At 51.1% G+C, this 10,975-nt stretch overlaps 2 protein-coding genes across 2 annotated transcripts; one reads left to right on the top strand and one right to left on the bottom strand.

The window, feature by feature from the left end:
• Positions 1 to 1,585: 1,585 nt before the first annotated feature.
• PODANS_1_5960 (uncharacterized protein) lies at positions 1,586 to 2,890 on the top strand (the record flags this gene model as incomplete). Its single annotated transcript, XM_001912773.1, has 3 exons — positions 1,586 to 1,781; positions 1,840 to 2,067; positions 2,295 to 2,890. The coding sequence occupies 3 exons, from the start codon at positions 1,586 to 1,588 to the stop codon at positions 2,888 to 2,890; spliced, it is 1,020 nt and encodes a 339-aa protein (XP_001912808.1).
• A 3,410-nt stretch (positions 2,891 to 6,300) lies between these two features.
• On the bottom strand, positions 6,301 to 8,190 carry PODANS_1_5950 (uncharacterized protein; the record flags this gene model as incomplete). The annotated part of the gene is made up of 5 exons (XM_001912772.1): positions 6,301 to 6,438; positions 6,501 to 7,185; positions 7,250 to 7,447; positions 7,525 to 7,979; positions 8,035 to 8,190. 5 exons carry the CDS (start codon positions 8,188 to 8,190, stop codon positions 6,301 to 6,303), a joined length of 1,632 nt encoding a protein of 543 aa, XP_001912807.1.
• Between the last annotated feature and the right edge of the window lie 2,785 nt (positions 8,191 to 10,975).

Genomic DNA, 10,975 nt, shown 5'->3' with positions numbered 1-10,975 from the left:
ATCCCAAACTCATCAAGGGGTATCGACTGTGTCATGGCCACCGTTCACAGCGCTTGGGATCGTAACCATGTGCTAGTCTGGCCGGTAGTGTTCGACGCCTTGCTCTAGATCACTAAGAACTTGGCCATTCCATGCTGGTATCTTCCCAGCAGGTGTGCCAGTCATTGCTTCGACCTGTGTGTTATTCCATTCCTTTTCTCTGGTGACGATTCGTGGACGGTTATCGTGCAGTTTTGGCCGGCTAGATAACAGGCTAACTCGGGGTTGGTTCGGTGGGTGGAAGAAAAGGAGGGCGGAATGGTCGCCGGCGTCTGCGCCGAGTCCGGATCGACATTTCCGCCCTCTTGCAATCTCCAAACTTCAGTTGAGATCTAAGTCCGAAACTCTGGTTGGTGTTGCGGCAAGGCGTCATAGGTGAGGCCGGAGACGTCGCTCAACCATGGGTCATGGACAGTAGCCGGTGGACGAAGGTCAATAGTGGAGTCGAGCCACGGGAATGTGCTTGGTTGCCTGGTCTGTTCAGCGAAGCATGTTGACTCCTAAAGCAAATAAAGTTTTCATCTTGGACAGACTTGCGAGGTCGGATCTTCGAAAGGTGAGGCAAAACTACCCCGTACCTTAGGCTCATTGTAAGCAACGATGGTTGAAGCATGGCGTGATTGTTTCTTCTATTCCTTACCTTTTGTCACCTATGCCTTCTTTTGAGGACGGCAGTACCAAAGATGGAGGGCGTCAAAGGTGGTGATTGTTGTTCTACTTAGGCATTCGCAGGTTCTATTAATTAGTCCTGATGCTTGATGAATTCGTCGTGGGGGATTGCCTCTGTAGGGTTCCGGCTGGTGTACCTTAGTATCTGCAACGATTCAAAGGCGAAAAGCAGTCAATGGCTTTAGCGTCCGGACCTGCAGTCGGCATGATGTCAGCATTCTTGCTGCTAACTGCAATCTCCAATACTCCTCCAACATTCTGTTCCAGGATCACAATTCGAGTATTCCAGGAACCCTTGACTTTCAATGTTCGAGCTATGTTGCGAGGAAAACAACAGCTGTTACAAACTACCAACGCGACCACATGACGATGGATACCTGTTCACGGGTCTCGGTGTTTACACCCTGGGTCAGGCATCAAAGTAATCATAGCTGGGTGGGACAGCAGATTGATCCTTACCATTCATTGATAGCCACAGTTTCACAAGGCATCCTGGCGAATACATCACTGTTGCAACAGAGCACTGAAAAAAAAAACATTGTCTTCAGCCGCCTGTATTTCATGCAGCTCTCGGGCAGACGGTCGTGTAATCTGTTTATTGATGCCTATTCTGGAAGTCCACCCGCCTCAAAAAATTTCTTTGACGCCCAAATCATTGTTGTGCCACGCCGACGGGAGAAGCTTTGGCGTTGTTCCGGACCACTTCCACAGCTGCCAACCTCTGTTATGTCTTTGTTATTCGGCTCCCGACCTGTGTGTTCCAGAACTCCGAGGCCGGACTGGAGGATGTTGCCGTAGTATATCGCACGTCGTGTCCATGTCAGGCATCATCCACCGACCTCAAGACTCGTTGCGTGTCCCGTAGTGGACATTGGTGATGATGCTAGCATTGGCAGGTTTCCAGCTAGCGTTTGCGCTTCTTGGGACAGCGCTAACCTTGCCCACCATCGAAACCAAAAAGGGACTGTTATCGTTCCCTGTTTTGCAAAAACGGAGTCAGTCTGTGAATCTTAGGAAACGAGACAATGTGGTGACCTTGGGCAATGTCTCGACGTTGACATACCTCATTCGACGTGGGCCCTCTCCCTCGTACATCCCCGTAATACCCACAAGCTGACACACCCATACCAGTTGAAATTGGCACTCCTCCACAACCAGTTGAGGTTGTGCTTGACACCGGATCTTTTGAGCTCTGGGTAGACCCAACGTGCGCAACGGCCGCTACCCAGGGCCAAGAGGAGAAATGCAACGCCTCTGGAAGATATATACCAGGCCAGTCCTCCACCTACGTCGACAAGGGCGCTAAACAGCATATTGGGTACGGGAAGGGCGGTGCCGAGATCAGCTATGCGGCTGACAGTATCCTAGTGCCCGGAAGTAGTCAGTGCATTTTCACTCGCCCTTGAAAGTTTGGTACATTGGTGATCCCTTACTGACTGTGTCTGCAGATTCTCAGCCACTGCGAAATGTCGTGTTTGGTGTCGGAGTGAACACGACCGAGCTTGCTTGGGGTGTTGGCGGCATCGGACACGGCAATGGTTTCAACCTCCACTACAACAACCTGATCGACGAGCTCCATGCCCAAGGAATAACACAGTCCAAGGCCTTTAGCATAGCTCTTGGAGGCCAGTACTCGGAGACCGGAGGGGCTATCATCTTCGGGGGAGTTGACACAAAGAAGTTCGGCGGAAAGTTGCACAAGTTCGACAATATGCCTCCACAAATCGAAGGGAGCAAGGAAGGCCCATGGCGGTACTGGGTGCAAATGAAGTCAGTCGGAATAACAACCCCAAACAAAGTTGTCGCGACTTACGAATATTCGACGATGCCCGCTCTTCTCGACACCGGATCAACATGGAGCTACCTGCCCCAGCACATCTTCGATAGTCTGCAAGACGACTTTAACGCCACTCTTTCTGAGGATGGTAGCCTTGAAGTGCCATGCTCCATCGTTGACCAGCCCGGCACTGTCGACTTCACATTCGGGGACCTGACCATTCAAGTGCCATATTCGGAGTTCATCTCCCAGCTGGAACCAGGATATTGTGCGTTGGGTGTCCTGCCGAGGAAGGGGTCGTATGATCGAGCGGTCCTGGGAGACTCGTTTCTGCGATCAGCCTATGGTCAGTCGAAATCATTGCAGTTATTTAGTCGTGGCATCAAGTACGTGCTTACACCATGATAGTCATTTTTGATCAGACCAACCAGCATCTGTATATGGCGAGCTACCACGACTGCGGCACAAACGAGCAAATACTGTCAGGAGAAGTTGGAGCGGCCCTCAATCTGACCGGACAGTGTCACTCCGGTCACCATCTATTTGCATCTATCCCAATGTGCTGGATCATTGTGCCAGCTGCCTTTGTTTTGTGGGTGCTTGCGTTGTTTTTGTAGCGTGGAGGCAGTTGAATGGTGCCAGCATCAGATCGTATGTACAAAACTCAAACAGAATAACCAGCATGTACATAGCTCTCCCAAAGGGAACGAGCACAAGTTAGCCCTGGATCCACTTGTACATGTCCAAATGCTTTCATTCTGCCGAGATCCCCAGTTCTCACTTGTTGAGAGGTCCTGGAAGCAATGATATTTCGGTCATTCGTCACTGGTGGTTTCATACTACGAGGCAGGCATGTCTCAGAATGATCAGGTGCCCAGTAAGCTTTTGTCATCAACAACCTGGAAACTACACAGTTGCCTCAATCGATCTCCAGTCTTCTTCTGCCGTAGCACACTTTCCCACTCAAGAGTATCTAGAGCGGCCGCTATCGGCTGGGTAGAGCTGGTGAACGGGCCTCAGTCATCAGTAATCGCCGCGGCAGGCTCGAGATCATTCCATCTCGGGCGAGGATACCTGTGGACCCCTGTAGGTGAGGGAGCTTGTCTCTGGAGTTCCGGCATTACCTTGCAGGAGGAAAGGGCATTGGTGAGGCATAGTCGCTTTGACACGACATCAATTGGAACATTCAATATCGTAAGATAAAGCCTACCTCTGTTCATCATTTTCCACTCTCCAAACTTTCCAGCAGACGTCAATGATTGTCACACATCTTTTTGTTGGCCAGCTTTCATTGATGTTGAAAGCAACCCAACAGACAGTCAACGGGCGCAGACCTAAGCACATGGCGGAACAAGTGATCTGACAACACCGTAAAAGCATGGGTGCAAACACACTTCACAAAGTGGAACAAGTGTGTGCTGAGAAACTTTCATCCCGATGGTGAACAACCCAACCGATCCGTCAGTCTCAAGCACTGGAATTTGAAAATAATGCACCTGGGTTGGTGATCCCTTGTGGGAAGAAGAGACACCAGAATCGACAGCTGGTGATCTCTTATGGGAAGAAGAGGCACCAGAACAACAGGCTTTGATGATGCTCTTCCATGGGAGAGGGAAGAGACCACCAAGCAAAAAGGAAAAAGAAAAGAAAAAAATGTTTCCATTGTGTTTTGCCAGATCAGCCTATAGAGGGATCCTCAAGGGAAGGACTGAACCAGTTCTCGTAAATGGAATTTTGATGTCTGCATTGTGGTTTCCAGCTCAGCCATGGAGAAGCAGGCTGAACTGTTTTTTGCAATGCAATTTCATGCACATGAAAATTGGAGTGAACTCTCGAAGACTAGAGAGCCACACTGAGGAAAAAGAAGAAAGGAAAGGAGGGAGAGTTGGGAGGGGAGGGGAGTTTTTATAGGTGGTCTGGGGGGCGGTCAATGCACGCTTGACGATTTGGGAGGGAATGCAAATCTGGGGGTGTGGTCAGACAACGATGCGATGGGGTGTCTGGAGGCTTCCGTTGGCTAGGGGGGAAGGAGGGAGACGGGGAGGATGATGTCGTTGTGGCCGTTGCCTTGTATGTGAGTAGTTGACTGGGGGGAAGGCGGTTCCTCTGCTGCCTCGCTGCCTCGATGAGAGACCTTGATGGACGACCTTGATGGCCAACAGAAGAGCGAGAGGCTGGAGGGCCTGTGACATTGTCGCTGCCTTGCCTTAGGGCTATGATGTCGTTCTGTGGGGAGGTTGTGTGGAATATATGCCAGTGAAAATTCCTGTCTTGTGGGACACTTTACTCTCCATCTACTTCAGCTGCGATCCATCCATCACCACCTTTTGCTCATCATCTATGCCTCAAGATCTGTGAACAGAGGCCGATTGCGAGTCCGCTTCAACACTACGACAGATTCCCCACAACAGTCAACGCTAATATGTCCGTAGATCCTCGCCTCGGCCTCGGCCTCGACTGTCAGCGCACCGGAGCTGCCACGGATTCTCATCACCAACCCTGATGGGACGTCAGTGAAGCCCAAGAGGGCGTTCACATCATCATGGAACGTGTTACTTCGAAGACTGGGGACGCCTTTGTGGAGTTTAGCAGCATTCATGCTGCCACTCGCACCATCGAACGCCACTACGAGGCGATTCGTAAGCATCGTCAACCTTGCTTGGGCGACCGCCCTATCGAGATGACGATGTCCAGTCAGAAGGAGTGAGACATGAAGGAGGCACATCAGTGACGTCTGATTCAACACTGGCTGCCTTCAAAGATTTTTCGGTGGCAACGCCCTATTTCAACTCAAAGGACTGTCCTCAGCGACCTTTCGAGTCGATGATCTCCACGCTCAAGAAGCTTCCGTGGTACCGCTCTGTTCGCCAGTTCTTCCTCACCAAGTGCTGGTGATGAGAATCCGTGGCAAGAATGTGGGTAAGTTCTGTTTCTCCAAAAAGGCCACTGGTTTTGTCAGACGCTAACACCTTTCTAGGAAGAGTTGAACTCCCACGACAACTAGGGCACTTATGCTAGCCCGCGCAGGCTGGAATCAACTTGTCTCAAAGCATGGCCGGGCCGGGGTGGTGAACTCAGATTGGATTGGAGACCTGCAGGCGCCGATGTTGCGTTATTGAGGAATGTATGGCAAGACTGAGCATATAGAAGAAGGATTGTTGGAGTACCTTGTTTAGATATTACTCTTGGGATTCGGGTCATAATGTATTATCATGTATCTTGTTGTCTATCTACTTGCTCTTCCATCATCCAATGACCTTTTGAGACGCCAGGTTCTCATGTTGACATTTTGTGTCTCCATCCATTTATAACAGAGGACTCGGAAATTAGATATCTAGGCCACTGGAAATTGCCCCCCCTTCTAACAAAGACCTTTGTTGTCCAAAGTTGGGACGAAAATATTGGTGATAACCTCAATCTCAAGATCAAAGCCAAGAGTTGTAAACCCCTGAATTGCTGATGGCCAGCGCACGGACCAGTTCCCCTTAAGATACCACGACTACGATTATGAATACAACTTGTAGATCGGAGAAAGGTGTACTGCAGTGGGGGGTCGTGACTGGACTGTTCGACACTAATGATACACACTTCAGGGCCCTGAAACCAAATAAAGCACTCCACGACACTTTTCACTGTCACGCCAAGAAAGCCCCTTGGCTGGTGTCTTTTGTCCTCGTTATTCTTTTCCTGTGTCTTTACTATGGGACCCCATTATTATCACCAGCTCCAAAAACAAACATATATGTACCAATCTCACATCGAATCGCCCTACTATCTTCGCCCTCCGCCTAGTCAAGTTAACATAGCCCCCATCCTCAACCCAACGTCTCAACAACCGTGGCTGCCAACGGCCTCCTCGTCCCAGGACCGGTATAAAAATGTCGTCCACGGGTATACCAAAACCCAACAGAAAACATCAGAACAAACACAAACACGACAATAGCATAGTTCATCTGTTTCAGAAGTCAGCATCTCTCCCACTTCCCAGCCCGGGAAAGCAGACAGAAAAACTCACATTCTCCGCCGCAACCGGCAACCTGGTAGGAAAAAAGAAAATAACTGCCATGAGCGTGTTCCACCCCACAGCAACCACATTCATCACAAAGCTCCACCTCCCCAGATTCCACGGCCCTTTTTCAAATCTCCCGTACAGCATCTTGCAGACGATGGGGACCAGATAAGAGATATTCAAGGCAACAGTGCAGACGTTGAACACGGCACTGATTGCCGTGTCGGACATTAACCCGAGGAGATTAACAATAATCTCGAGGGCGGCATATAACCACACCGCGGCAATGGGTGTCTGGGAGCGCTTGGAGACCCGACGCCAGTGGTGGGAAAAAAGGGGAGTAGGTCGTCGCGAGCAAAGGCGAAGATGGTGCGGGAGCCAGCTTGGATGCCTGGGATGGCGACTAGGTTCATTACTACGAAGCCGCAGAGGGTGAACAGTATTGCTGGGGTGCGGCCCATGGCATTGAAGAAGAGTTGGGCTACCTGTTGGGTTAAGAAGGGTTAGAGGTTGTATAGGATTAGTCAAGGGGAGTGGGGGTTTACTGGTTGGCCGCTGAGGCTTTGGACTAGTTCGAGGGGGTCGCCCATGCAGATCACTAGTACGAGGTTGAAGAGGAAGCCGATGATGTACGTGAAGGTTGTGGCGTTGGCGATTGCTTTGGGGACTATGCGGGCGGGGTCTTTGGCTTCTTCGGCGATGCTGTAGGAGGCTTGTCAGCGACGTCCTCTGTGTGAGAGAACATGAGGGCATACCGGGCTGTGCTATCAGCGCTTGTCATGATCCAGGCTGGTGTCAGACAGCCAAAGAGAAAGGCAAAGCCAGGGGGATTCCAGCCGGATGAGGGCTGGAAGTCAGTGAAGGCATATGCAATGCTATGCTTTTCCTTTGTCTGAACGAGCAGGCACACGCAGGCGCCAACCAGAACACTGATGTGGAATACTACATAGCCACTGGTCAATCGTGTCAGCCATAGTGTTGGCAGTGTGTTGATCGAGGCATGAATGACGGTCAAGACGGCCATACAAGCCACAACATGATTGTTGGTCGGCATGTAAGAGAAGTTGGAGGTGATGGACACAGCTGCGAGCAGCATCTGACTGGATGCATATTCGGTGGCGGCACTGCCGGTGACGGTTCCAACAAGATTGATGTAGCCTGCTTTCGTATTAGCAGAGTACACTCCCTTGCCAAGAAAGAGTACGAACCCGAAATCCAGCACAAGATGGGCACTTGCTCCTCCGGCGCAAGAAACTTCAGAGTGAAGTACATAGCCCCTGAACTTGGATATGCTGACGATAGCTCAGCCAGACTAAGTGCCAATGCCCAAGCCCCGGCACCCCCTATGACCCAACTCCACATGATGGCGGCAGCTCCACCGGCTTGTAGTCCGTATATCCAAGTGGACATGAGGGAGCCGTAGACGCCGGATATGCTCATGGCAAAGCTGAAGCTGGACCAGGTGGAGAACTCTCGTTTGAAGACCTGAGAACAGTCAGCTTTTTTGTTGTATCGTCAACAGACCAGGGCTCTTGCTTACCGGTGTGTACCCCATGGCTTCCAGCTTCCTGTCGGCCTCATCCATCGTGACATCGTCACTCGAGGACGTCAAAGGCGACACATTTTCTCGAACAACGACCATAGACCCCTGAAGTGCATTGGTGTGGCCGGACTTCTCTGCACTCTTGGAAGCCATTGTTCTGGTTTGGAACAAGCTCCCTCACCAGACTCCAAAATCCAGAATGTTCCTCAAGAAAGGGAGCACCACGGTCTCGTCCGACAATGTTTCCAGCACGCCCGTTTTGTAATCCATCCGATCTGTCCTCGTCCTTTCAAGTGGCACCAAAACAGCTTCCCCGGTCCCAGCGTGCGTTGTCAAGCCGAAGGGCATCGATCCGTCACCAAGTGTGTCACGTCGATTCTCAATCTCTGTACTTGAACGTCCACCGGGGAACGACGCGATTGGTAATCAACCTCTCATGACGTTAGGCTAGGTCGCAGCCACATCTGCTGGTATGCATAATCCGGCTGTGGTCGGTCGGCCCTGCACCTCCTCCATCCGATGTCTGAGTGGTCACTGCAACAGCCGTTTCTGCAGTATGTACAAAGCTGCCAAAATCGGCACAGCGGTTGGGCATTCTGAGGACGGGCTGGCATACACCGGTCTGGCTCCAGGTCTGGATCTCGTTGAAGTGGGTGCCGCTTGCTCGATGCTTGATGCAGGACCTGCGCACCTTGGCTGCGGGATACCAATACAGGCATGATAGGAGGAACAGTGACTGTCTCGATATTGTAATGTCAACTATTGGTCCTTCAAAGTTGAAAGGATCATTGACCGGGGAAAGTTGCTTCTCTTGGGAGGCATCGGATATTGACCGCATATGTCGGCTTTTGAATTGGGTTAGCTCTTCCTCCAAACCCAAAGGTTCTCGGCCCGCACACAGCAGCGCTCTGCATGCATACGGTCGATAACAATAGTAGATGTCGAACATCAAGAAACTTCGAATGAGGATAGACACTCGAAGGCTTCCCGGCCTCTTCATATTCTTCAAATGTGTTACAAAGAACAGCAGGGACTTCTCAGTAACAGAACCTGGGGTACAACAAGGTAACGCACCGGGATCTCTACCCGACAATTGGAGGATCATCACAAATCCTCCGAGTGTTCTAGAACCTTGGGATTGCCCTAGTGTTTGTGGATGGTTTCTTGAGTGGCATCGGCCAGTCGCGGGGCCCGGTGTTATCTGCTGCCAAGTTGAGCCATGGGTGGTACGCCAATACGGTTCGCCATCTTTGTGGACGGCGACTGTCGACATCTCAAGTGCCGACCAAACGTAGTATTCGGGAAGCCTACATTAGACAGGCCGATCGCTAACAGACTAGCCAGCTTGACGGGTCCTGACAGGTCACAGGTGGGGATGAAGAGGGGGGTATCCTCGTGACAGCAACCGGTGCCAGGCACCCCCTGTTCCGCCTTTTGACACTGCATAGAAAGCTTGAGCCCAGGAGAGAGAGACAGAGAGAGGAAAATTTGATTATGTGTGGTCAAGTCTCTAGCCTCGACCATGTCGACTACATCTGATATACAGACTCCAGAGCTGGCCAAAAAGAACTTCCACCACATCCGACAAAGCCTTGGCGTGCATGCACCTGGGTTACACCATGACGCCTAGCATGGCTGGCTCCTCAAAGACGGGTGACGATGTTTGGGGAAATATCAGTTCCTTGGCGTTTGGCAAAGTAAAAGACGACAGTATCGACTCGAGAAGGGATATTCGATATGTTGAGACATTGCAAAGAATCTACCTAACAACCAAAGTAAGGAGCTGTCAGCAAGGTCCCAAAAGCACGTCCAAGGCACAGAAAACGGACCGAAGAATAGGATACAAACGTACTTGGATTTGGTGTCAAATACAGCATCGAAAGGGAAAAGTTCTCGACTCGTGGTTGTACCACAAGGATGTGCATAAGATTTGTCGAAACATTGCAAAAAGTCTAACGAAGCCAGTAAACTGCTGTCAGTAACGTCCCAGTACCCGAGGCGGATTGTCAGAGCACCTAGGCTCTTCACTTACTTGGACATGATAGTGCTGAAGCATCAAAATGAGCAGGTAAGGTAATCTACCCCGACAGTGTTGGCCAAAGGGCATGCCTGTCAGGTACAGAAGATATGGCTGAAATCACGAGGTAAGGTCCATGTGAGCAACTCTTAACTAGTTCGCGTCGCTTGTCTTCGACTCGGTAACCTTCGACTCGGTGCCGTTCGACTCGCTCGCTTGATCTTCTGGGACCCTCCTCTTGGGGGTAGGAGGCAAGGGACGATTAGGAGGCGGTCCGGGGCAAGGTGGAAGGCGATAGGGAAGTTGATACGGCAGAGGGCCCAAATTGGGGATGAGCCTTTCCGGCGGGGTGTCCGGCCGAGGTAGAACATAACAAGGACGAGAAAGTCCGTAGTGGGGGGTACGCCTCGGCGAAGGAGGCAACGGTGGGAGAGGAGTCTTCGGGCCAGGGGGTGATTTGGGAGGGGGGGTGGTGGGCCAGGGAGGAAGAGAGGGCGGTGTAACAGGGCGCGAAGGGACCTGGGGATGATTCTTAGGTTCCATTGTGTCAGTTTGTAATGGATGCGAGTGTATGGGTGAGGAGGAGATGCTGAGTGTGTGATTGAGCTGGTGTTGGAGTTTCTCAGTAGGTTCCAGGTTGGAGTCGAGCTTGAAAACCTTGGGGCAGAATGTCTACTACTTTTTGCACCTGCCGATTTGTTTCTGTACGAGATGGAAAGAACTTTCCCGGCCAATCGCTCAACCAAGCCCTCAGACCCATCACTTTATTCCAACTATGCTGTAGGGCCTGCTTCAGCAGAAAACCGTATGCAATAATTCTGGCATTTTGAAATGCATAACACAATCAAATACCTAGAGTTCTACATCCTCAGTATCAGAGAGAGAAGGCACTTGACTCTGGGCCTCCACCCTATTTCGACC

Source organism: Podospora anserina, chromosome 1, assembly GCF_000226545.1.
Source record: "Podospora anserina S mat+ genomic DNA chromosome 1, supercontig 1".
Classification (NCBI taxonomy): domain Eukaryota; kingdom Fungi; phylum Ascomycota; class Sordariomycetes; order Sordariales; family Podosporaceae; genus Podospora; species Podospora anserina.
The sequence above is the reverse complement of the archived record's forward strand: the minus strand, read 5'-3'. Positions and strand labels throughout refer to the sequence as shown.